The 26,996-nt window shown below is 42.2% G+C and overlaps 1 protein-coding gene and 1 long non-coding RNA gene across 5 annotated transcripts in view; one reads left to right on the forward strand and one right to left on the reverse strand.

Annotated features, from left to right (window-relative positions):
• The window catches only part of DVL1 (dishevelled segment polarity protein 1), a 257,194-nt gene that overhangs the window by 201,772 nt on the left and 28,426 nt on the right, over positions 1 to 26,996 (forward strand). For 2 of the 3 annotated variants that reach the window (XM_056543323.1, XM_056543326.1), the window contains exons 9-13: positions 4,189 to 4,265; positions 9,254 to 9,321; positions 13,596 to 13,745; positions 21,999 to 22,130; positions 25,688 to 25,855. In XM_056543323.1, the coding sequence (XP_056399298.1) occupies positions 4,189 to 4,265; positions 9,254 to 9,321; positions 13,596 to 13,745; positions 21,999 to 22,130; positions 25,688 to 25,855 (595 nt within the window). The remainder of the gene's footprint in view (positions 1 to 4,188; positions 4,266 to 9,253; positions 9,322 to 13,595; positions 13,746 to 21,998; positions 22,131 to 25,687; positions 25,856 to 26,996) is intronic. The other variant, XM_056543325.1, reaches the window with a different exon arrangement.
• The window catches only part of LOC130293983 (uncharacterized), a 55,661-nt gene continuing 32,188 nt past the window's right edge, over positions 3,524 to 26,996 (reverse strand). Inside the window, exons 2-3 of one of the 2 annotated variants that reach the window (XR_008848346.1) lie at positions 5,432 to 5,610; positions 3,524 to 3,654 (exon numbers count right to left, since the gene is read on the reverse strand). This is a non-coding gene — a long non-coding RNA (uncharacterized LOC130293983). Of the gene's footprint in view, positions 3,655 to 4,498; positions 4,768 to 5,431; positions 5,611 to 26,996 lie in introns of those variants that run through there. The other variant, XR_008848347.1, reaches the window with a different exon arrangement.

Consider the following 26,996-nt stretch of genomic DNA (forward strand, 5'->3'; position numbering starts at 1 on the left):
TACAGAGGAAATGCTTATCTTTTTAGATTTCTCTGATGTCATGACCACAGTGCTCTCTGCTGACATCTCTGTCCATTTTAAGAACTGTCCAGAGCAGGAGAAAATCCTCATAGCAAACATATGCTACTCTGAACAGTTCTTAAAATGGACAGAAGAGGTCAGCAGAGAGCACTGTGCTCATGACATCAGAGAAAGCTAAAAAGATAAGCATTTCCTCTGTAGTATACAGCCCATAAAATGTACTGGAAGGATTAAGATTTTTTAATAGAAGTAATTTACAAATCTGTTTAACTTTCTGGCACCAGTTGATTTAAAAAAAAAAAAAAAAAAAAGTTTTCCACGGGAGTACCCCTTCCGAAGAATATGTTATAGAGCAGTGGTCTCCAACCTGTGGACCTCTAGATGTTGCAAAACTACAACTCCCAGCATGCCCGGACAGCCAACGGCTGTCCGGGCATGCTGGGAGTTGTAGTTTTGCAACATCTGGAGGTCCGCTGGTTGAAGACCACTGTTGTAGAGCTTCAGCCCAAACCTATATCGAAGCCTTCTGTCAGGACGACTTCTTATTTATAGCTCTGAATGGAAGGCTGCTACATACCCTATTGGAAAAGCATTGCCCATACGGCTGCCTGTCTTGGCACAAGCTAGCATCAACCTTACAAAACAAAAACCCCAATACCCCTGGACACTTGTTGGTAGAGATGCCTTGGGATCTTCTAGTAGCAGGCAAAGGAGCAAGGTAGGGAACCTGCAGGCCCTGGTCCACCTGTGACATCCTCCTTCATAGCTATCACAGCATTACCCCTGCCAACTTGGACGTGTAAGCTGGAGATAGCACTTTAAAGCACCATACTTAAAGGGGTACTCCGGGGAAAACCTTTTTTCTTTTAAATCAACTGGTGGCAGAAAGTTAAACATATTTGTAAATTACTTCTATTAAAAAATCTTAATCCTTCCTGTACTTATTAGCTGCTGAATACTAGAGAGGAAATTCTTTTCTTTTTGGAATTCTCTCTGATGACATCACGAGCACAGTTCTCTCTGCTGACGTTATTATAATAATAATAACGCTCTATTTATTGTTGTCCTTAGTGGGACTTGAACCCAAGTCCCCAGCACTGCAAGGCAGCAGTGCTAACCACTGAGCCACCATGCTGCCCTTAGCATACATCTGCTATGCACGGTTGCTAAAATGGACAGAGATGTCAGCAGAGAGCACTGTGCTTGTGAGGTCATCAGTGTTCCAAAAAGAAAGGAATTTCCTCTGTAGCATTCAGCAGCTAATAAGTACTGGAAGGATTAAGATTTTTTTAATAGAAGTAATTTACAAATATGTTTAACTTTCTGCCACCAGTTGATTTAAAAGAAAAAAAAAGGTTTTCACCGGAGTACCCCTTTAAAATCAGCTTTAAGTCCAGCAAAATCCACAACACTTCAGATAATATTTAGGATTTAAGAATTTTTCCTCAATATGTAAATGACACTTTGTGAAACTTGGAGTGGTGCCAACTCTGTGCACTGTGCAGCAGGGAGACTCAGGGCCTTGTTCTGCACATTGCAGGGATTCCACCTGTGGATTGGGGATAAATGGATAGGGGATATGTTTTTAAAAACTGGAGCTTAAAGGGTACCTCTCATCAAAAAAACTTTTGATATATTATAGATTAATGTATGCAGAATAACTTTACAATTGCATGTTATTAAAAAATATGCTTCTTTCTCTTTAATTTTCCACTTTGAAGAAATGACCACTAGGGGTCTCCCTACCAGTCCTGGCAGCAAGCATTTCAGACTCATGCTGGAGTCCTAAACACTACGAGCTGCCAGTCTGCTTTGTTCACAAAGGAGAACACTCAGAGCTACCAGCCTGCTTTGTTCACAGCCTGTCTGGCTGTGAACAAAGCAGGCTGGCAGCTCTGAGTGATTAGGACTCCAGCATGAGTCAGAAATGCTTGCTGACAGGACTGATCGGGAAAAATACAATAGAAAGAAGCATATTTTTCCTTAACATGCTATTGGAAAGTTATTCAACATTCATTAATCTAAAATATATCAAAAGTTGATTTGATGAGAGGTACCCTTTAAGGGGTTGTCCAGCCCAAATAAATTTTCATATGTCGAGGTTGGCTGCTGAAAGTAAAAAAAAAAAAAAAAAGCCTACCCTCCCCCGCAGCCTACATTATCATGGTGCCAGTTTTCTGCCATGCTGCACCCTCTGGTGATGGGACCAACACATTAAATTACCACTCAGTTAATCACTGGGTACTTCGGTGTCTTCCCTCAGCCAGTGATTGACTGAGAGGCAATGTGATGGGTTACCGCTGCATTAAAGGGGTACTCCGGTGAAAAACCGGTGCCAGAAAGTTAAACAGATTTGTAAATTACTTCTATTAAAAAATCTTAATCCTTCCTGTACTTATTAGCTGCTGAATACTACAGTAGAAATTCTTTTCAGTTTGAAACACAGAGCTGTCTGCTGACATCATGACCACAGTGCTCTCTGCTGACATCTCTGTCCATTTTAGGAAGTGTCCAGAGTAAAAGGAAATCCCTATAGAAAACATATGCTGTTCTGGACAGTTCCTAAAATGGACAGAGGTGTCAGCAGAGAGCACTGTGCTCATGATGTCAGCAGACAGCTCTGTGTTTCAAAAAGAAAAGAACTTCCGCTGTAGTATTCAGCAGCTAATAAGTACAAGAAGGCTTAAGGGGGTATTCCAGGAAAAAACTTTTTTATATATATATCAACTGATTAAACAGATTTGTAAATTACTTCTATTAAAAAAATCTTAAAGGGGTATTCCAGGAAAAACCTTTAAAGGGGTATTCCAGGAAAGTTAAACAGATTTGTAAATTACTTCTATTAAAAAATCTTAATCCTTTCAGTACTTATGAGCTTCTGAAGTTTAGGTTGTTCTTTTCTGTCTAAGTAATCACTGATGACACGTGTCTCGGGAAACGCCCAGTTTCGAAGAGGTTTGCTATGGGGATTTGCTTCTAAACTGGGCGTTTCCCGAGACAGGTGTCCTCAGAGAGGATTTAGACAGAAAAGAACAACCTTAACTTCAGAAGCTCATAAGTACTGAAAGGATTAAGATTTTTTAATAGAAGTAATTTACAAATCTGTTTAACTTTCTGGAGCCAGTTGATATATATATATATATATATATATATATATATATATATATAAAAAGGTTTTTCCTGGAATACCCCTTTAAGATTTTTTTAATAGAAGTAATTTACAAATCTGTTTAACTTTCTGGCACCAATTGATTTAAAAAATAAATAAAAGTTTTTCCCCGGAGTACCCCTTTAACCAAGGCTGCAGGGAAATGTAGGAGGTAAGTACAGGCTTTTTTTTTACTTTTCACAGACAGCCTGGGCAAAAATATGGACAAAAAAAATGTTGTTGGACAACCTTGTAAAACAGTGGAGTTTGGTGAGAAGGCTCCATAGAATTATAGGCACTAATGTAGATGTTAGCTGTCCGTTGTCACTGTGATTCTATTATCATTTATAGGGCAACCCGTGAATAGTATCAGTATGAAGTAGACTGATCAAAGCCTAGAAGTCTGTGGTTGCTATTGGATACAGCAAGTCGGCGCCATAGACGCTGCCGTATTAATTAAGTCTGCCTTATGGTATTATTCCATCCTGAAAGACAAAAGTAGAGGAACGTTACCCAAACAACAAGCAAGATGTGGGCTGCTTATCACAAAGCCTCAGGAGTCATTTACAAGATTACTTGTGTTTCTTTGAGTTTGCAGCGATTACACAGGGGAGGCTTTAATGCCATCACAGGCTCGTGTCAGCCGCCTTTGATATCACTAAGCCTAATGTACACTGGGAATTGTTTCCCTTTATATAACCTCCTCAATTTAAATGAAGAATGAGGAATAAATGTGGGTATTGCATTTTAATGTTCTTGGGAAAGGTGCCAGGCATACAAGATGTGGGCACTGCCACGTGACAGATTCATTTTACAGGACGTTGGTACCAATTATGATCAATAAAATAAAAATGGGAATATCCACATTTGCATATTTAGTATGTTTCTATCCTCTTTCTATCTCCTATCTATATATCCATCCGCCCGTCAATCCACCTACAGTATCATCTATCTACCTCGTATCTTTTTCAGTATCTCATATCTCTTATATCTTACATATGATTTTTATCATTTTGCAGGTCAATGATGTCAATTTCGAGAACATGAGTAATGATGATGCAGTCAGGGTTTTAAGGGAAATTGTATCCAAACCAGGGTATGTAAAATGAAAAATGGTGGCAAATTATTTATTTATATATATATTGCACACTGTATCGGTATGTAAACGTGGGTCTCACTTTAAATAGAACTGTGCTACATTTTAGGCTAGGTTACCATTCAGGTTTTTGTAATACTTCCACTAGTTTTTGACCCAAAGCCAGAAGTGTAACCTAGCCTAAAATGGCTTTTCTATGACTTTTCATTGATAGCCTATCCTCAGGACAGGCCATTAAAGGGATACTCTGGGGATATATAAGCCTCACCAAAGCTATCACACCACCTAATTATGTTCCCTGTAAAAAATGATCCTACCTGATATGCGTGGCTCCTGTGGCCCCTGTTGTCTTCTCTGCTTGATATTCTTTGCCATCCTTGAGTACATCTCCCAGCAAGCATTGCAGCTCTGCTCTGCCAGCCAGCTCACTCTCTGAAAGCAGCCCCCAGCCTCCTGCTCTGTCTGATTGAATATGGTTGCACACACCTCTGTATTCTCAGCCCTAAAGAGAGCATGATTTATCAGTGCAGGGCAGAATCCACATGGTCTGTGTCTCTCAGGAGGGTGGGGGCTGCTTTCAGATAGGGATTAGGACGGACACAGTGTAGATGACTGGGTGATGTCATTTCCTTACTTTATGCATGTAAGTGATAACCAAAGAGGGGAAACTGCTCTATATAGCTAATGAGTGATATTTAGACAATTTGATTGGTTAATGGGAGGGAAAATATATGCTATGGGTTTAGTTTCCCGGAGTCCCCCTTTTATATCTGATCTGTAGGGGTCCAACACCTCCGATCATCAGCTGTGACAGCCCGCCTCATATACACCAAAAAGAGGCACAGGCAAACAATGTATTGTGTAGTAGCTGTAAAATGAGTGAAAGCTGAGCTGTAGTAACCCACCACAGCCACTACACAATGTACAGCGCTATCTGTTTCCAGCTCTGTTCTCTGTATATGCAATTGCCATACCTCAGGCAAACAGCTGATTGGGTGGGGATGGAGGTGCTGGGGGTTTGACCCCCAGTGATCAAAAAACCTATTCTGAGGATTGGCCATTAATTTAAAAAAATCCTAAAAATATTTTTTTAACGTAATACTTTAGGTTAGGCCTACAAAGCATCTTCGGCCCTGCACTGCATCACCGATATTTAAAGTACTCACCTTGTGGCATGCATGTCACTAGAAATCCTGCAGTTTTTGGTTACTGGTGACACTGGTGATATTTATATATTTACTGGCAAACAGTCCCATAGCTGGCCTGTATCATCCACAATCCCCCTTTACATCCATAGAGCAGGAGGAGATGAGAAGCTGTCATACATCTCTAGTATCACTTATTGCTACAAAAAAAAAAGAAGATGGATTAGGAAAATTCCTTTAATCAGATTATTGTTTCCAAAAGCTTATTCTTTATTTCCACCATGACATGACAGGATAAAAGTAACGCGTTTCAGACGATCTTGCCAGCCTTACTCATACATCGGTATGAGTAAGGCCGGCAAGACAATCTGAAACGCGTTAATTTTATCCTGTCATGCCGTGGGGGTAATAAAGAATAAGCTTTTATTTGCACAATTTTCCGTGCTGGACCTTCCTTCTTATGTGTTGGATTTACCGGTATTGGTTCACACCGATCCGTGCGCAGAGCTCTGGCTCTGGAGGTGAGCTGAGGCACTCCTTCATTTATCAGATTGTTTCCTATGAAAACTTTCCTATGATAAGGCCCCACCGAAATGAATTAGATTGTTAGTAATTGGTATTACATTTACAATTGGATATCTATTACCGTATATACTCGAGTATAAGCCGACCGGAATATAAGCCGAGGCCCCTAATTTCACCCCAAAAACCCAGGAAAAGTTATTGACTCGACTATAAGCCTAGGGTGGGAAATACATCATCCCTCCTGTCATCATCCAGACCCCCGTCATTAACACCCTCATCATCATCACGCTGTCATCATCCCCCCTTCATCATCACCGCCTGTCATCATCCCCCCCCCTTCATCATCACTGCCTGTCATCATCCCACCCCCCTTCATCGTCACTGTCTGTCATCATCCCCTTATCATCCCACACTCCCCCTTCATCATCCCCTTATCATCCCACACACCCCCTTCATCATCCCCTTGTCATCATCCCACACCCCCCTTCATCATCCCCTTGTCATTATCCCACCCCCCTTCATCATCCCCTTGTCATTATCCCACCCTCCCTTCATCATCCCCTTATCATCCCACACCCCCCCTTCATCATCCCCTTGTCATCATCCCACACCCCCCTTCATCATCCACTTGTCATCATCCCATTGTCATCATCCCACACCCCCCCCCCCTTCATCATCCCCTTGTCATCATCCCACAGCCCACCCCTTCATCATCCCCTTGTCATCATCCCACACTCCCCCTTCATCATCACCACATGTCATCAGCCCCCCCCCCCAGCAAGCCATCGGCTGTCCGGGCTTGCTGGGAGTTGTAGTTTTGAAACATCTGGAGGTCCGCAGGTTGAAGACCACTGCGGCCTTCGACATCATCCAGCCCCCCCCCCCTCACCCCCTTTAGTTTTGTACCCACCTCCGCTCGGCGGGACGTTAGGGTGCGCTGGTCCGGGCCATCTGTGCTGCAGGGACAGTCCGGTGCGGAGGGATACTCGTTCCGGGCTGTCCATCTTCACCGGGGGGGGGGGGCCTCTTCTCCACGCTTTGGGCCCGGAAGAGAGACGTTGCCTTGACGACGACGCACAGGGATGTTACTCACGTCCCTGTGCGTCGTCGTCAAGGCAACGTGACTATTCCATGGCCGGGCCTGAAGCGCGGAGAAGAGGCCCCCCCCCCGGTGAAGATGGACAGCCCGGAACGACTATCCATCCGCACCGGACTGTCCCTGCAGCACAGATGGCCCGGACCAGTGCACCCTAACGTCCCACCGAGCGGAGGTAAGTACAGAACTAAAGGGGGTGAGAGGGGGGGGCTGGATGATGTTGAAGGCCGCAGTGGTCTTCAACCTGCGGACCTCCAGATGTTTCAAAACTACAACTCCCAGCAAGCCCGGACAGCCGATGGCTGCTCGGGCTTGCTGGGAGTTGTAGTTTTGAAACATCTGGAGGTCCGCAGGTTGAAGACCACTGAGGGCGGAGAGTTCACTCGAGTATAAGCCGAGGGGGTTGTTTTCAGCACGAAAAATCGTGCTGAAAAACTCGGCTTATACTCGAGTATATACGGTACATAGCTTTACCTTTGTGGCCTAAGGGTTAATGCATAGTACCGTATTTAGATATGAGAGCAATATGAAGGGTAGGTAGCTCGACCACAAGAAAAAGGTGATATGTATTAGAATGCCAGACGAGTACTAGTGTGAAAAATTGCGTAACCCTATGCAACCTGTGGAGCAAAATATACAAATAAAGGGGACACTTTCCTCAAATCTGCTCTTTCATAAGCTCACTTATGGGAGCATACAACAATATTGAAATAATAATGTTAGCAGTCGGATATACAAAAATATAATACAATGTGGATAGGAAAAAGTATTATTTATTAATATAAAATATATATATATATATATATATATATATATATATATATATATATATATATATATATATGGCATTATCTGCAGGGCCCTTACAGAAATGCTAGTATTATAAATGAGGATAAAATCCAATAAAAGATAAAGGATAAAACGTATGTAAAAGTCTAAGATTGCATGATATAGACTTTTACATAAGTTTTATCGTTTATCTTTTATTGGATTTTATCCTCATTTATAATATTAGCATTTCTGCAAGGGCCCTGCAGATAATGCCATATATATTTTATTTTAATAAATAATACTTTTTCCTATCCACATTGTATTATTTTTTTGTATATCCAACTGCTAACATTATTAATGAGCTTATGAAAGACCAGATTTGAGGAAAGTGTCCCCCTTTACCTGTATTAAGATATGTTCACACAGTGGAATTTCCGTAATTCGGCATAAATTTGCAGAATTGTGGCAGAATCTCTTTGTTACCTAAACACGGAATTCTGACAAAATTCAAGTCCCATGAGTTCAATGCGATTCTACCCGCAATTCTGAAAATTTAAAGCGTACCTGGCAGATCCCCCGCAAAAAAAATGGTTATATGTTGCTCCGTACCTCATCCTGATCATGTACTTCTAATTTTTATGTGTCTATCTACGACCTATGTTTCTCTCAGAATTACATTTATTTACTTGCCATCATTTGGTCACTGAGGTTTCTATCCATGCAGAGGCAGGGGGCGTGTCCCTCTCTTCTCCTCACTGTGATGACTCCTCCCCCTCCCTCATTCTTCTCTTACTCGCAGAGGGCCCTGGACTTGCCTTCAGCAACTTTTCCTCTGCACAGGTTTTGATAAATCTCCCACATAGTTTTTGCATGCTTTATAACATATCAAAAGTTATTCTATCTGACAGTGCCCATATTAAAGAAAGGTTTTTACATTTTGCGGAATACAGGATTTTCCACTGTGTGAATGGGACAGTGGAAACCCATTCAACATAATGGGGGAGATTTTTCAAAACCTGTGCAAAGGAAAAGTTGCCCAGTTGCCCAATCAGATCGCTTCTTTCATTTTTGAAAAGGCCTCTGAAAAAAGAAGCGATTTGATTGGTCGCTGTGGGCAACTGGGCAACTTTTCCTCAGCACAGCTCTTGATCAATCTCCCCCTATATGTATCAGATTTCATATAGGATGACATGTCAGTGAGAATATTTGTTTAATATGGCACAGTAGAGAGGCACTATTTTGCGGTACACAGGTGTGTCAATGGCAGTGTTTCCCAACCAGGGTGCCTCCAGCTGTTGCAAAACTACAACCCCCAGCATGCCCGGACAGCCTGAGGCTGTCCGGGCATGCTGGGAGTTGTAGTTTTGCAACAGCTGGAGGCACTCTGGTTGGGAAACACTGGTCTATGGTTTCATTTTATGTGTCTAATGAACTATCTTCTATTTTCCCAGGCCAATAAGCCTCACTGTAGCTAAATGTTGGGATCCCACTCCCAGGAGCTACTTCACCATTCCAAGAGGTAAGTAGTATATGTCAATGTTTTATGTATTGATCAGGCAGTATTAGGCTGCATTTACACTAAGTTTTGTCCATTTGGGTACCGGATCCGGCTGGGGGATGGGAAAACTGGGCGCTCCCGTATCCCAGCCGGACCCGGCCCCCATCTCATTCATTCGTGGTATGCTGCGGTTTTCAGTCCAGCCTGAAAACCGGATACTGGGCAAAAATGAGCCGACCGGAGTCACTATCTGACTCTGGTCGGCTCATTCAATTTGAATGAGATGGCGGCCGGGTCTGGCTGGGATACGGGAGTGCCAGGTTTTCCCATCCCCCAGCCGGATCCGGTGCCCGTATGGACAAAACATGGTGTGAACCCAGCCTTACACTTGCTATGCAAGACTCAGTCATTCATTAGATCTTGTAAGTGCGTAAGAACCTGGCTGTGTATAAGGGACATAAAGGATATAAAGGCTTCAGATGTTTAAAGCATTATTCCAGCATTGCTCTCCCACCCATTCTGCAAAGTATGACGAAGGCCACGCTGGACGATACAGTTGCCGAGGCAACCAAACCAGGCCGAGCAAGTTCTGTACATGAGTCCTATTAGAAAAGCACTCAGTCGACGTGGTACGTTTGCCTTGGCAACCCGACCCCCAAGTGTGTACAGCGTCTCTCCATGCCGAACTTTGCAGAAAGGGCAGGAGAGTATCATTGGAGTTATTCTTTAAGGTAGGGTCACACGTAACGGATCCGCATCGTTTTTTACGCTGCGGATCCGCCGGTGACCCACGTAAAATATGCTGAGGATCCGTTAAGTGTGACCCTACCCTTAAAATGTTTACTGTTTTTTTTTTTTTTTTTTTTTTTATTTAAAGGGTACCTCTCATCAAATAAACTTTTGATATATTTTAGATTAATGAATGTTGAATAACTTTCCAATAGCATGTTAATTAAAAATATGCTTCTTTCTATTGTATTTTTCCCCGATCAGTCCTGTCAGCAAGCATTTCTGACTCATGCTGGAGTCCTAATCACTCAGAGCTGCCAGCCTGCTTTGTTCACAGCCAAACAGGCTGTGAACAAAGCAGGCTGGCAGCTCTGAGTGTTCTCCTTTGTGAACAAAGCAGACTGGCAGCTCGTAGTGTTTAGGACTCCAGCATGAGTCTGAAATGCTTGCTGCCAGGACTGGTAGGGAGACCCCTAGTGGTCATTTCTTCAAAGTGGAAAATTTAATAGAAAGAAGCATATTTTTTAATAACATGCAATTGTAAAGTTATTCTGCATACATTAATCTATAATATATCAAAAGTTTTGAGCCTTGAGATTGAGATTCCGCCTGGCCGAATACTTCGGCGCTAGGGCCGCGGGGCACTGGGCCGTCACCATTGACGGCTATGGACCATTTTCATTCTGCACAAAGAATGAAAATGTTATTTCTTTGCACGGAACACTTTCAGCGGCGGAAATGTCCGGCACTGAAATTCCGCAGTGTGAACGGGTCTCGTGGAGACCCGTTCCCACTAATGTTAATGTTCACACCACGGAATTGCGCCCGCGGAATTCCGCCCCGAAATTCCGCGGCAATTCTGTAGTGTGAACGTACCCTTATAAGGTATACAATCCTCCTTTATGGGCTATATATATAGCTTTGCAACCAATTTTACTTTTATATCGCCAGTACATCCAAAAGAAAAAAAAAGGAAAAAAAAAGCAACTACTGTTTTGTCTCTACAGCTTCTGTGCAGACCTATGGGGGAGGTTTATCAAAAACTGCAGAGGAAGAGTGGTGCAGTTGCTTATGGCAACCAATCAGATTGCTTCATTCATTTTTAAAGAGACATGTGGAAAATGAAATAAGCAATCTGATTGGTTGCCATGGGCGACTGCACCACTCTTCTTCTGCACAGGTTTTACCAAATCTTCCTCTGTGTCTCCATAGTAACAGACTACACACAATCCCTGTGTAGTCTGATCCTGCAGTCATATTTTCTTCCATCTGTCCCCTACACTGGAGTTTGTCACCTAAATTGACTACAGTACACAGTGGGCCTCATTTACTAAGAGTGCAGGGTTTTTATTCGTGGGGAAATGTTTCAGACTTGTAGGATTCCACTATATTTACTATAGGGATCACAGATTTACAAGTCGAAAACATTTTCTGACCAGCTTTTTCTAGGTGGAAATTTCCATCCATGTATTCACAGGATTTTCTGTGAATTCAATAGTAAATAGGTCGGGTTGTGAAACCACGCCTCTTTTTTGGACCAACCACGCCCCTTTGTGACAGACCCCACCCCTTTTTAGGCTTTTCACAGTGCAATGTCGGGTTAGTTGGATTTTCCTCGTGCACATTGGCCCTGATTTACTAAGAGTGTTGTGTAGGTTTCTTTGTGGGTTTCAATTCCCTACAATTTATTTCTCACGGTATTTACTAAGGTTTCCCTACATTTTGCACTTTTCCCTACATTTTGCTTTTTTTTTTACACCCGCTCTGATCTGTCTGGTTTTCCTCAGCTCAAATTCACCACATTTTCTGTGGAAACCTTAGTAAAAATGTCAGGAACAAAGGTTTTTGTGAAAATGTAGGGAACACGCCCCTTTTTGGTGACCACGCCTCTTTTCACGACAGCCACGCCCCCATTTGGGGTTTTCTTAGTAATATGAAGAGTTAGTGGGGTTTTTCCAATTCTGGCGCAAATTCTGGCACAGACAGAATTTCTGGTGCAATGTGCCAGAATCTGGCGCACAACTCGACAAAACATGTCAGGTTTGCAATACTAAATGAGGGCCAGTGTTTATTTAAATTTTTATTTTTATTTTTTTTAACTATCAAAGCACATTGCTTTGCATAGAAGCTGTAGACACAAAGGAGTAGAACGTTTAGGAGACAATATATATATTTTTTCTTTTTGCGGAGATGTACATTGTTACTGACAGAAGATGACAACTAATGCCAGCTACTGAAAAGACCGATATAGTCAATATGCCTGCATCACTGAACTATGCAGCAAAATCTATGGGTATGTACAATATGTATGGATCAATCAATCCATGGATGGAAGGTTCTATAAAGGGAAATCTAAGAGGTTTTTAAAGGGGTATACCAGGAAAAAAACTTATATATCAACTGGCTCCAGAAAGTTAAACAGATTTGTAAATTACTTCTATTAAAAAATCTTAATCCTTTCAGTACTTATAAGCTTCTGAAGTTAAGGTTGTTCTTAGAAGCAAATCCCCATAGCAAACCTCTTCTAAACTGGGCGGTTCCCGAGACATGTGTCATCAGAGAGTACTCAGACAGAAAAGAACAACCTTAACTTCAGAAGCTCATAAGTATTGAAAGGATTAAGATTTTTTAATAGAAGTAATTCACAAATCCGTTCAACTTTCTGGAGCCAGTTGATATATAAAAATACGTTTTTTCCTGGATAACCCCTTTAAGATCGCAGGTCGATATAGAGAATTGTGATGAGGATTTTAATTGATTTTCAGTAGCCGGAAATCACTCCACATACTTAAAGGGGTACTCCGCCCCTGGCATCTTCTCCCCTATCCAAAGGATAGAGGATAAGATGTTAGATCGCCGCGGTCCCGCTGCTGGGGACCCCGGGGATCGCCGCTGCGGCACCCCGCCATCATTAATGCGCAGAGCGAGTTCGCTCTGTGCGTAATGACGGGCGATACAGGGGCCGGAGCAGCGTGATGTCATGGCTCCGCCCCTCATGACATCACGGCCCGTCCCCTTAATGCAAGTCTATGGCAGGGGGCGTGGTGACTGCCACGCCCCCTCCCATAGACTTGTATTGACGGGGGCGGGCCGTGACGTCACGAGGGGTGGAGCTGTGACGTAACGATGCTCCGACCCCTGTATTGCCCGTCATTACGTGCAGAGCGATGTCGCTCTGCGCAGTAATGATAGCGGGGTGCTGCTGCAGCGATCCCCGGGGTCCTCAGCAGAGGGACCCTGGCGATCTGACATCTTGTCTGACATCTAAGATGTCTAGGGGCGGAGTACCCCTTTAAAAGTAAAAAAAAAAAAACTGGTAGATATGAACTAGCGTTTCTCAACTAGTGTGCCTCCAGCTGTTGCAAAACTACATCTCCCAGCATGCCCGGACAGCCTTCGGCTGTCCGTGCATGCTGGGAGATGTAGTTTTGCAACAGCTGGAGGCACACTAGTTGGGAAACACTGAAATAGATAAATGCATCTTGTAGCATAGGGCATATTCTGTCCTGTTTTCTTTTCATTGCAGTAACTTTGTCTTCTTTTGTTCCCCCATGTCCTATCTATAGCGGAACCCGTGAGACCAATAGACCCGGCCGCCTGGATCACTCATACCTCAGCCCTGACGGGAACATACCCCCGTTACGGTATGAGCCCCTCCATGAGTATCATCACATGCACCAGCTCCTCATTAACAAGCTCTATACCTGAGTCGGAAAGTAAGTCACACTGCAGCCCCCGCACTGTGCGCAGGACTGATCCTGCTCTGGGGCAGCAGTGTAACCCAAACCCACAATCCTGCTAACCAGACAAGCAAAAGGTTGTGCCTGCTATCCTGCCTTCTGCTTGTCGCTTCCAAGTAGATCAACTAACAGATAAATGTAGCTTATCAGTAGATGTAGAGGTTACTGTGACAGCGCCATACAATGTGTAGTGGAATGGTGTAGAGCAGAGGTGTCCTGAAAAGGAACTAAAAGACCCAGCATGCTCAGCTGTGATGGGATTTATAATTTAAAGGGGTACTCCGCCGGAAAACATCTTATACCCTATCCAAAGGGTAGGGAATAAGACGTCTAATCGCGCAGGTCCCGCCGATGGAGACCCCTACGATCTCCGCTGCGGCACCCCAGTCATCTGGTGCATGGAATGAACTCCGCTCCGTGCCGAATGACTGGCGACTACATCCATCATGCCCCATCCATTAATGCCTATGGGAGAAGGCGTGACGGCTACGTACTAGCTGTGACGCCCCCTCCCATAGACATGAATGGAGGGGGCGTGGCATGACGTCACGAACATGGAAGCTCCAAGCTGATCCTGTGATCAGACATCTTTTTCCCCCTCTCCTTTGGATAGGGGATAAGATGTTTTCTGGTGGAGTACTGGACTGTTTCGGACTATTTAATTTAAAGAGCTTTTCTGAGACTTTTTTCATCGATCATCTGGATAAACCATAAATATCTGTTTGATAGGGGTTCAACACCTGCCAACCAGTTGTTTGGGTGCGCGCATGCACAGTGAAGAGAGTCGGAAGCAGACAGCGCCATGCAATGTATAGTGGCCGTGCTGGGTTACTGCAGCTCAGCTCCCATTTACTTCATAAGGGCCTGAGCTGCAGTAACCCAGCATGTCCACTACACAATGTACGGCGCTGTTTGCTTCCTGCTCTGCTTTATTGAGAATATGGGAACCTGGCAAACAGCTGCTCGGTAGTGATCGGTAGCGATCAGGCACTGATCAGCTTTTGATGGTTTATCCTGAAGATAGGCCTTCAATAAAAAGTCATGGAAAACCCCTTTAGCTATCATTAAAGTAGCTTAGTTTTACATATTGATATTTTGTCTGGCCCAAGATGCATTGCCCATTGGTGTTAAGCAGTGCCTCCAAACTGTGGCCCTAAGGATGTAGAAAAACTACAACTCCTAGCATGCCTGGGCAGCCAATTATTTATTGCTAAATAACCCTACATTGGTCACTTGTTATACCTTTGCCCTCCTATTTCCATCGATACCTGATTTTTAGTAGTGTTATTCAATTCAAAGTCCAGATCCCCTACAGCAAACAACAGCTAAAGCGAGTGGACATCAATGAGATCACTTCTCTGTAGCCATAGACAATTGCTGCATAAGGGAGTGTGGCTGCTGCCACTGTAGACAGTTCTGGTGCTAGGATTTTTGCCACCCTAGGTGAAAGCTAATTGTGCTGCCCCCTGACCCTGCCCATTGGCTTCACCCTTTGACACCCCCCACTTTACTACTGGGGTGACACACTGTAACAAACCCTCCTCCTCATGTAATCTCCTTACTACTGGGATGACACACTGTAACAAACCCCCTCCTCATGTAATCACCTTACTACTGGGGTGACACACTGTAACAACCCTCCTCCTCATGTAATCTCCTTACTACTGGGATGACACACTGTAACAAACCCCCTCCTCATGTAATCACCTTACTACTGGGGTGACACACTGTAACAAACATCCTCCTCATGTAATCTCCTTACTACTGGGGTGACACACTGTAACAAACCTCCTCCTCATGTAATCTCCTTACTACTGGGGTGACACACTGTAACAACCCTCCTCCTCATGTAATCTCCTTACTACTGGGGTGACACACTGTAACAAACCCCCTCCTCATGTAATCTCCTTACTACTGGGGTGACACACTGTAACAACCCTCCTCCTCATGTAATCTCCTTACTACTGGGGTAACACACTGTAACAAACCTCCTTCTCATGTAATTACCTTACTACTGAGGTGACACACTGTAACAAACCTCCTTCTCATGTAATTACCTTACTACTGGGGTGACGTACTGTAACAAACCTCCTTCTCATGTAATTACCTTACTACTGGGGTGACACGGTGGTGCTGGATGGGCGGTGCCCCCATCAAGAAGGCGCTCTAGGCGGCTGCCTATTTTGCCTATAGGTAGAACCGGCCCTGACTTTAGAGCAGCAGTAGTTGTTTCTTTTTTTAGGGTTTACATGTATTTGTGGACATCCTCAATGCTAAATGGTACAATGAGTGACCAATGGGAGTCCATTTAACAAAAAGCACCAAGTGTACCTCAAGTGCACTGTGTGGTAGTAGTAATAGTAGTAGTAACAGGGCAGTTGTAGGAGCACTGAGGCATATATACTCTTTTTTATTGTCTCTGATAACTGCTATGTAGGTGTCAGATGACCGATCCCCGTATACGCCTTTTACCTCAGCAGGTGGAGATGTCATTCCCATTGTTCGGGGTCTGCGGTCATGCTTTTTGAAGAGGGAGGTGATGCTGTATCATCTTTCTTATTCAAAGGGGACATTTGTAACCGGGATCTGTTTTCTTATGTCCCGTCACAGTGTTGACCTGTGCTGGGTATTGTCCACTTGGGTTTTCAGCTAATAATTTCTGTCACTTTAGATAAATGCTTCTTTTTGGAGTCACGTTAACCCTACAGGTTTTACATTTCTGTGGGCAATAAACCTGAAAACCAGTGACCTGTGTAGATCGTGACACCTGTGGTCAGAGGAGACTTTAGAAATTCATTAAAGGGTTACTTCGGTGAATTTTTTTAATCAACTGGTGCCAGAAAGTTATACAGATTTGTAAATTACTTCTATTAAAAAATCGTAATCCTTCCAGTACTTATCAGCTGCTGTATGCTCCACAGGAAGTTATTTTCTTTTTTTTTTTATTTCTTTTCTGTCTGACCACAGTGCTCTCTGCTGACACCTCTGTCCATGTCAGGAACTGTCCAGAGAAGGAGAAAATCCCCATAGCAAACCTATCATGCTCTGGACAGTTCCTGACATGGACAGAGGTGTCAGCAGAGAGCACTGTGGTCAGACAGAAAAAAAATATTCAAAAAAAAAAAAAAAGAACTTCCCATGGAGAGTACAGCAGCTGATAAGTACTGGAAGGAATAAGATTTTTAAATAGAAGTAATTTACATATCTGTTTAACTTTCTGGCACCAGTTGATTAAAAAAAAATATATTTTTTCCACCGGAGTACCCCTTTAAGCTAGTAGCATGGAAAAAGCCTTCTGATGGACAGGGGTTGTCCTTTGGGGTATGTTCATATTGGGACGATATACTGTGGATATTCTGTAGTACACGGTTTTCCAAACAGTGTGTCTCCAGCTGTTGCAAAACTACAACTCCCAGCATGCCCGGACAGCCTCATCTCTTTTTGCATATTTTGCTGTGAAAATGCATAGAATAGAATATGGATTTCAAATATGTTGTTTCTTTTATATATTGACATTCATTGTAAAATCCACAATCTCAAATCCTTATCAAAATCTGTAGGATGTGATATGGATTTGCTGTGCGGATGTACCTGCAGAGGAAAAGAAAAACCCCGAAATTTTTTTTACGGGTACGTTCACACGGGTGGATTACCTGCAGAATTTCTGCAGCGGATTTTGCTTCCATTGACTTTAATGGGCCCGAAGGAAAATCTGTAAATCTGCAGATACGCTGCGGAAATTTCGCAGGTAATCCCCCCGTGTGAACGTACCTTAAGGACAGGGTCATATATAGCGCATCCGCTGCTGAAATTCCACTTGCAAATTATTTCTGCTGTAAAATTCCTCAAGCAGAATTTTATGCAGAGGAAAATCCCGAAGGGGAACCCATTTAATTCAATGGGTTAGCAACATAATCCACTTGCGGATTTTCCGCTGCAGGGATTTCACTTGCTGAATTCCGTAGCTGAAAATTTGCAAGCAGAATTTCAGCTGTGGGAAGCACGCTGCGGATGTTCCATATGTAAAATTTCTGTAGGTTCTTCTCTGGTACTTAGTGTATTATTATTAAGAGGGTTGTCCAATTTAGAAACCCCATTTTCACATTACCCTATTTGCAAGTTGTAATGTAATAGAGAGGGATCCTCTGTTTAGGATCCTCATCTCTTGGCCAGATTGAAGAGCAGAAAGAGCTTCACTTGCTGTGAATAATCGTTCCTGTCCTGTGTAATTCTTAATTTACCCTGTGGTGGCGCTGCAGGGAAACTGAGCACTTACTTGCAGGTTTCCGTACAGATTACAGCTGATCGCTGGGGGTCCCAATAAAGGGACAACTTGCAATCGGCTTATTGCCAAAGGATCCTACTAACAAACAGAGAAACCCTTTACTTGTACGGCCTTATAGGAATGTGGAGTTTTCCTTTTAGCCTAGGTTCACATTAGCCTAATGTGGAAGTATTTTTACACCATTACTAACGTCTTCAAGTCCCAGCCTTCCCGCAGACCTGATGACCCTAACTAACAGCCTTAAATAAGCACTATCAGATCCAAAAACCTTTTATATGTTGTTACTGATGAAAATGAAAGACCTTTTGTAATATGCCAGTACTAACCAGTACTGCAGCAGCATCAGGCTTGTCCATGAGTCATAGAGAAGAGATGACTCATGGACAAGGCTGCATGAGTAGACCCACCAATCACCTCCAACCACTACAAAGGAGGGACACACCCCCTTCTCCCACACACCAATCACCTTCCACCACCACAAGGGAGGGACACGCCCCCTTTCCCTGAGAGGATTTCTAACACTGTGAGCTAATGAAAAGAGGGATTTTATAATAAATATAGGTGATAGAGGCATAAAAGACAGATGTACATGGTCAGGATTAGGTACAGAGTAACATATTTTTAATTTTTTTGTGGGATCTGACAGGTACGTTTTAAAATACATCTGTATCAGGCTATTGTAAACCAAGTACCCAGGGGTACTACGGTGGAAATTCTTTTTTTTTTCTTTTATCAACTGCTGCTCAAAAGTTAAATTTGTAAATGACTTCTACTAAAAAATCTTAATCCTTCCAGTACTTATTAGCTGCTGAATACTACAGAGGAAATTATTTTCTCTTTGGAACACTGACATGACCTGCTGACCACAGTGCTCTCTGCTGACATCTCTGTCCATTTTAGGAACTGTCCAGAGCAGCATATGTTTGCTATGGGGATTTTCCCCTACTCTGGACAGTTCTTAAAATGGACAGAAACATCAGCAGAGAGCACTGTGTCCTCTGTAGTATTCAGCAGCTTATAAGTAGTGGACGGATTAGGATTTTTTAATAGAAGTAATTTACAAATCTGTTTAACTTTCTGGCACCAGTTAATTAAATAAAATAAAATAAAAAGTTTTCCAGTACCCCTTTAAAGGAAATCCCTTTTGGTCACCTTAAATAGTCTAGTTTGGACCTGGATAGATCTAGCTTATTTAAGCAATGCTCTTGCAATCACAACTTTTCTGCTTCTATGTATCCTACATGGATATCAGCCGCCCAGCACCTTCAACGCTGTCTGCAGACCTTGTCAGCACAATAAACCAGTCTTGTATAAAGGACCACTAAACCTGAAATACAGATTCATCTTTATATGGATGTAGGGATACTCCATTGTTTGTCTAACAAACATGGCTGTTCAAGGGTTCTTTTCTACGTTATATAGAGACCTATTTCTTGGTCTTTTTTAGCACCTATGAGCACCATGCCATAGCCATAGGTCAGGATAGTAAATTAGGGCTGTAAAGCAATGAACCAGTGTTCTCAGAAAAGTGTTGTGAGGTAACGAGAAAATTCTGTGAGACAGTACAACAGTGCTCAGTGATAATAAGTACTGTGAGGTAATAAACCTGTGTGTGAGGCGATAAGATAGTGCTTTCACACAGTAAGTAAATGTTTGGAGGTAATAAAGCAGTGCTGTGAGGTAATAAACCTGTGTGTGAGGCGATAAGATAGTGCTTTCACACAGTAAGTAAATGTTTGGAGGTAATAAAGCAGTGCTGTGAGGTAATAAACCTGTGTGTGAGGCGATAAGATAGTGCTTTCACACAGTAAGTAAATGTTTGGAGGTAATAAAGCAGTGCTGTGAGGTAATAAACCTGTGTGTGAGGCGATAAGATAGTGCTTTCACACAGTAAGTAAATGTTTGGAGGTAATAAAGCAGTGCTGTGAGGTAATAAACCTGTGTGTGAGGCGATAAGATAGTGCTTTCACACAGTAAGTAAATGTTTGGAGGTAATAAAGCAGTGCTGTGAGGTAATAAACCTGTGTGTGAGGCGATAAGATAGTGCTTTCACACAGTAAGTAAATGTTTGGAGGTAATAAAGCAGTGCTGTGAGGTAATAAACCTGTGTGTGAGGCGATAAGATAGTGCTTTCACACAGTAAGTAAATGTTTGGAGGTAATAAAGCAGTGCTGTGAGGTAATAAACCTGTGTGTGAGGCGATAAGATAGTGCTTTCACACAGTAAGTAAATGTTTGGAGGTAATAAAGCAGTGCTGTGAGGTAATAAACCTGTGTGTGAGGCGATAAGATAGTGCTTTCACACAGTAAGTAAATGTTTGGAGGTAATAAAGCAGTGCTGTGAGGTAATAAACCTGTGTGTGAGGCGATAAGATAGTGCTTTCACACAGTAAGTAAATGTTTGGAGGTAATAAAGCAGTGCTGTGAGGTAATAAGTACTTGGAAAAAATAAGACAGTGCTCTAAGGTGCAGTGAGATAATAGGACAGTGCTGTGTGGTCAGTGATGTAAGGTAATAATACACTATTGGAGTGCTCTGAGATACAGTGTTCTGAGGTAATAAATCAGTGCTTCAGATTATAAACTGGTGCCATAGGATAATGAACCAGTACTGTAAATTAGTAAAAAGCCAGTAACGTTGTGTGCTGAGATAGTAAGACAGTGCTGTGAGGTAATATGCTAATACTCTGAAATCATAAACAGTACTTTTAGGTAATAAGCTAAGGCTCTGAGGTAATAAATCAGTGTGATGGTGCAATAAGCCATATATATATATATATATATATATATATATATATATAGTATTTTCTGTGAGATATTTCCGTAATAAGGCCACAGTATTATATATATATATATATATATATATATATATATATATATATATATATATAGTAGAATAAAGTGTCCCGCAGCACTCCAGTAGTGATCAAATTAGGTTTATTACCTCAAGGTAAGATACAACGTTGTATCTTACCTTGAGGTAATAAACCTAATTTGATCACTACTGGAGTGCTGCGGGACACTTTATTCTACTATACTACACTGCTGCTGCCAGTGACCCGGGCTGCGATTGGGCCCGCTTGCACCCGCTACACCTTTGCATTCCTGGTGTGCTGCTCCTCCTTGCTATCTATCTATCTATATATATATATATATATATATATATATATATATATAATATATTATATAAAATATATATTTATGTATAAATATGTAAAATATATATGTATAAATATATAAAATATATATATTATATATATATATAATTATATAAATATATAAAATATATATAATTATATATATATATATATATATATATATATATAATTATATATATATATATATATATATATATATATATATATATATATATATAATTCTATATATAATCTGAAGAAAGTTCACCTGCACTCACCGGTCTTGTGGTAGTCTGTTTTCCGGATTATCCGTCATGCTGGGAGACAAATGGATAAGGGTGCTCAGAGGCTAACAGCCGTTTTCGCGCACGGCTGTGCGCGAAAATGTCTGTTAGCCTTTGAGCACCCTCATCCATTCGTCTCCCAGCATAACGGATAATCCGGAAAACAGACTACCACAAGACCGGTGAGTGCAGGTGAACTTTCTTCAGATTATATATACAAATTCTAGCACTTTGTAACACTTAGCACCACGGCAGTGAAGTATACAACAAGCCGCTACGGCCACTGATACCGCAAAATATAATTCCACCATCCAGCAATACATGAATATTAGGAAACAGCTGTGCCCTCCAAACTTTCTACAATTAATATATATATATTTTATATGTTATTACAAATCCATATAAATCCATTTGTATCTTAGGTTTGGTGGTCCCAGATTTGAGCACATTTCTCTTTGCACTAGTTTCAATTACAAATTATTCAAGGTGTCAAAAATTAACTCTTTTTACCTTATATTAATCCAGAACTGGAAGAGTCTTCTCTATCGGTGAAGAGCGACATGGCGACTATAGTGAAAGTAATGCAACTGCCAGATTCAGGACTGGAAATCCGAGACCGTATGTGGCTAAAGATTACAATATCCAATGCGGTCATTGGTAGGTCATTTGCACAATGCTTAAAATAGTGAACTAGATACATATCCTAATATAAACCATGTGATTATTATCCCTTTCTGCAATGTATGAGGCCTCCTGTTATAGCACTTTAAAGGGGTACTCCGGTAGAAATGTTTTTTTTTTTTTTTTTTTAAATCAACTGGTTCCAGAAAGTTAAACAGATTTGTAAATTACTTCTATTAAAAAAATCTTAATCCTTCCAGTACTTATCAGCTGCTGTATACTACAGAGGAAGTTGTCTTAATTTTGAATTTCTTTTCTGTCTGACCACAGTGCTCTCTGCTGACACCTCTGTCCATGTCTGGAACTGTCCAGAGTAGGAGCAAATCCCTACAGCAAACCTACCCTGCTCTGGACAGTTCCTGACATGGACAGAGGTGTCAGCAGAGAGCACTGTGGTCAGACAGAAAAAAACTTCCTCTGGAGCATACAGAAGTGGATAAGTAGTGGAAGGATTAAGATTTTTAAATAGAAGTAATTTACAAATCTGTTTAACTTTCTGGCAGCAGTTCATTTAAAACATTTTTTTTATAACAGAGTACCACTTTAAGGGCAGGTTCACACGATCGTAACTCGCAGCACTTTACCCGCTGCGGGAATTCCTCTGTGAGTTACGCTAACATTGGGTCTGCCGTAAGTCTGCAACGGTGGCAGATTCGTCGAAAAAAACGAAAACAAAAAAGATGTTATGCCAAGTGCAGAAATAGTATGAGACCTTGTTCACATGTAAAATCAGCTAAAAAAAAAAAACTAATAAAGTAAAAAACATGCACCACAATTTTTACATTTGCCTAAAGTAAGCCAACTAAGGCAAGGTTCAGACTATGGAATTCTAGCAAAGCGAAATTGCAGGCGGAAATTCCGCTTGCTAAAATGTATAGTGTAGTGAATGGTTTTCCGTTCACAAATTCACACTTCGGAATTTGTGAAGCGGAATTTATGAACGGAAAATCCACTTGGAAATTTCCGCCTGAAGAAAGGCGTTGCTCTTTCTTCAGGCGGAAATCCGCGTGGAACACATTGCAGTCTATTGGAGACTACAGTGTCCGCGCGGTCCTAGCGCCGACTGATTCAGTCAGCGCTGGCCGCACTCGGAATCTCCGGGCGGAAATATTCTGGCCGGAGATTCCGTAGTCTGAACTTAGCCTTATAGTTACTTTAACCTTAGACTACATATTAATCCAACAGTCTGAGTTTCCGTGATAAATCTGGTGCATTCGTAGTCTGTCCATCTCATTTTGCAGTATAAAACAGACAGTTTTAGTAAATCCCCCCTATTGTATGAGGTTTTAAATAGTCTTTTTTTCTATTTTTCATTTTACTTTCTATATTTTAAACTAATCCTGAATTCTTGATCAAATTCCCTTTGCAAAAATGCTGTTTCCCAGTGGTCCCAGGGGCCATTTACTTTCACAGCCCTGTGATGAGATGACCCCTTTAATATGTATAAGGATTAAATCGGTATTTGCGCAATACATTGCGGATCACCCTCTTGTATCTGCCGTCACAATGAAGCAGAGTTAAATGAGCGTGACCGGCCGTAATTAAACTCCAGCTCCATAAGGATTGCTGTAACTGGATAGAGGTCAGAGGTCGCTGTGTATCATTTACACTCCCGGATCACTTTCCTCTTTCTTCCTTTGAGCCGGGCAGCTGTACATGTGTGATTATTTGTCACCGCAGGAGGTCTTCTGTATCCCTGGATTGTAGAGTGCTAGTAAGGATACAATCCTATTCCTGCAGATCCCATTCAATGTTATGAGGAAGGGTTTATTAAGGCTTTCATGACAGTCTTCTGGTGTAACAAAAAATGTGCAACTAGCAGGATAGTGAGAGCAGCTACTGTCTTCCACTTGGACCATTCCTACTAAATGGACCCATAATGTGACCTCAGGGCTGTTCGCAGATGTATCCACTTCAGTATGGTTAGCTTTGCGTACAACTTATTTTTGGTATTCTTTTTAACTTAACAAAAAATAAAAAAAACTGCCCTCTCATTTTGCACTCCCAATATACAGTTTTTGTGGATTTTTCTCAAGTTTATTGTTATATTTTATTATAAATTACAAGTGATGTGTTTCTGTCATCGTGTGGCTCAAGGATTTCTATTGAAGAATTGGGGGGAGGAGGGGGAAATGAAAGGGGTATTCCAGGAAAAAACTTTAATTTTTATTTTTTATATCAACTGGGTCCAGAAAGTTAAACAGATTTGTAAATTACTTCTATTAAAAAATCTTAATCCTTTCAATAATTATCAGCTGCTGAAGTTGAGTTGTTGTTTTCTGTCCGGCAACAGTGCTCTCTGCTGACATCTCTGCTTGTCTCGGGAACTGCACAGAGCTTCTGAAGTTAAGGTTGTTCTTTTCTGTCTAAATCCTCTCTGATGACACGTGTCTCGGGAAATGCCCAGTTTAGAAGAGGTTTGCTATGGGGATTTGCTTCTAAACTGTGCGGTTCCCGAGACAGATGTCATCAGAGAGCACTTAGACAGAAAAGAACAACTAAATTTCAGAAGCTCCTAAGTACTGAAAGGATGAAAAAATTTTAATAGAAGTAATTTACAAATCTGTTTAACTTTCTGGAGCCAGTTGATATATATTAAAAACATTTTTTTCCTGGATAACCCCTTTAAAGTTTGAAAATCCACATTGCGTTGTTTTTAGGCTTTTTTTTTTCCTCCCATAGAGGAAAAAAAACGCCAAGATTTCCTGACAAAAACGCCATACCCTCAACATGGAAAAAAAAAAGCAAATGATAAAAACATCATGTGTGTCTGGTGTTTCATACTTTACTATTGACTCCCAACATCATTGTCAAATCCACATTGCATCTTAGCGTTTTTTTTCCCCTCTGTATAGAAGTCTATAGGAGAAAAATGCCAAGATTCCCTGAAAAAATTCCATAGCTTCAGATGGCAAAGTAGGAGGAGTAAAAATGGGGGGTATGTTGAGAGCGCTACTGTCAGATGGCGATGGTTGAAGTCAAGCAACGGTATGAGCCAGCACTTATGCAGGACTAACTTTTATTGAAAAAAGAAGTCAAGACAGTAAAAACAGGACAACGCGTTTCGGCGCTCGCTGGCACCTTCCTCAGGTCCACAATTCTAAATTTGTGTAGTCCTAGCCGGAGTTCCTGCGGGCGGGCTCGTCCGCTTCAGATGGCAAAGTGGATCCTATTGACTCCCTGCTAACATCTGATCGCTGCATTTTTTGCACAAAAAAATGCTGTGCGGCGAATGTGGGGTTGACATTAGTGTTTTTGCCCAAAAAACACAGAATATTACTGTTACTAAACTACTTACTTTATAGCAACGTTTTGAGAAATGATTTCGGAAATATGTAGTAGACCTAAGTCTTTCAGTGCATCGGATCGGAGTTTGAATGGCATTGGAATATCATGTAGTGGTTTGGATTTTATGCGCTGAACGATGCATTTTCATTGGGGATCGCTGTAATCCTGGTACAATGTATAGGCGCAAATCTTTAGGCCTACACAGTCCTTGTTGTAACGTCTCATTGGTCTGGTTGTCCCTACAGGTGCTGATGTAGTAGACTGGCTGTACACTCACGTAGAAGGCTTCAAAGAGCGTCGGGAAGCTAGAAAATATGCCAGCAGTATGTTGAAGCATGGCTACCTCAGGCACACAGTCAACAAGATCACCTTCTCAGAACAGTGCTACTACGTCTTTGGAGACCTGTGTGGTAGTGAGTACCAAATCTACCCTCAATGTACCATTTCATATCGTAGTGAGGGGGGTACCATAGTAGTGGATTAAAGGGGTACTAAAGGGCAAAAACATTTTATCCCCTATCCATAGGATAGGGGATAAGATGTCTGATCGTGGGGGGGGCCAAGCTGCTGGGACCCCCTGCAAACTACCTGCAGCACCCAGCGGGTGCTGAATCTCCAGTATCGGAAACCTCCGGGTTTCCGGGACTGGGGACGTGACGTCACGCCATGCCCCCTCCATTCATGTCTATGGGAGGGGGCGTGACTGTCATCACACCCCCTCCCATAGACATGAATGGAGGGGGCGTGGCATGATGTCACGTCCCCAGTCCCGGAAACCCGGAGGTTTCCGAAAGTAGAGACGCAGTCCCCGCATAGAATGCGGGTGCTGCAGGTAGATCCCAGGATAGGGGATAAAATGTTTTTGCCCGTAATACCCCTTTAATAGTAGATCGGTGGACCCCAGCCATTGGCTTTCCAGCTGTTGTAAAACTACAACATCCCTGCCTGGTACTGTAGTTGTGCAACAGCTGGAGAACTACAACTTGTAGAAAAAGCCCAGAATGTTGGGGGGGGGGGGGGGCATGAGGACTGCATTGGGAACCACTGTTGTAGACCACTGTGATAGAAGCTATGACTGCCAATGACTGCAGAGTCGCATGGGTTATTAACAGTACACAAAGGAGTCCCCGAGGCATGAAGTCCCATTGCTCAATAGATGTATTGTGTGTTACCATGTCCTGCAAGGAAATTTCAACTTATGCCACAAAACTTTAAATTAACCCAAAGAACATTTTTTAATACAAAAGGGTATACAGTACTTTTGAGAAGAGTCACTTATGATAAATGAACAAAGTTGAGGGGTCTTCTACCATGAGTAGCGTCCTCCCAACTGTTGGGACTGGGAAGACCTAAGGCAGTGTTTCCCAACAGGGGTGCCTCCAGTGATCACAAAACTACAACTCCCAGCATGCCCAGACAGCCTTGCTCTCAACTGAGCAATGAGTAGCATGCTCTCAACTGTTGGTACTGGGAATACCTAAGGTAGTATTTCCTAAGCATGCTGGGAGTTGTAGTTTTGCAACCGCTGGAGGCACCCTGGTTGGGAAACAATGA

The sequence above is a fragment of the Hyla sarda genome, chromosome 10 (genome assembly GCF_029499605.1).
Source record: "Hyla sarda isolate aHylSar1 chromosome 10, aHylSar1.hap1, whole genome shotgun sequence".
NCBI classification, from domain to species: domain Eukaryota; kingdom Metazoa; phylum Chordata; class Amphibia; order Anura; family Hylidae; genus Hyla; species Hyla sarda.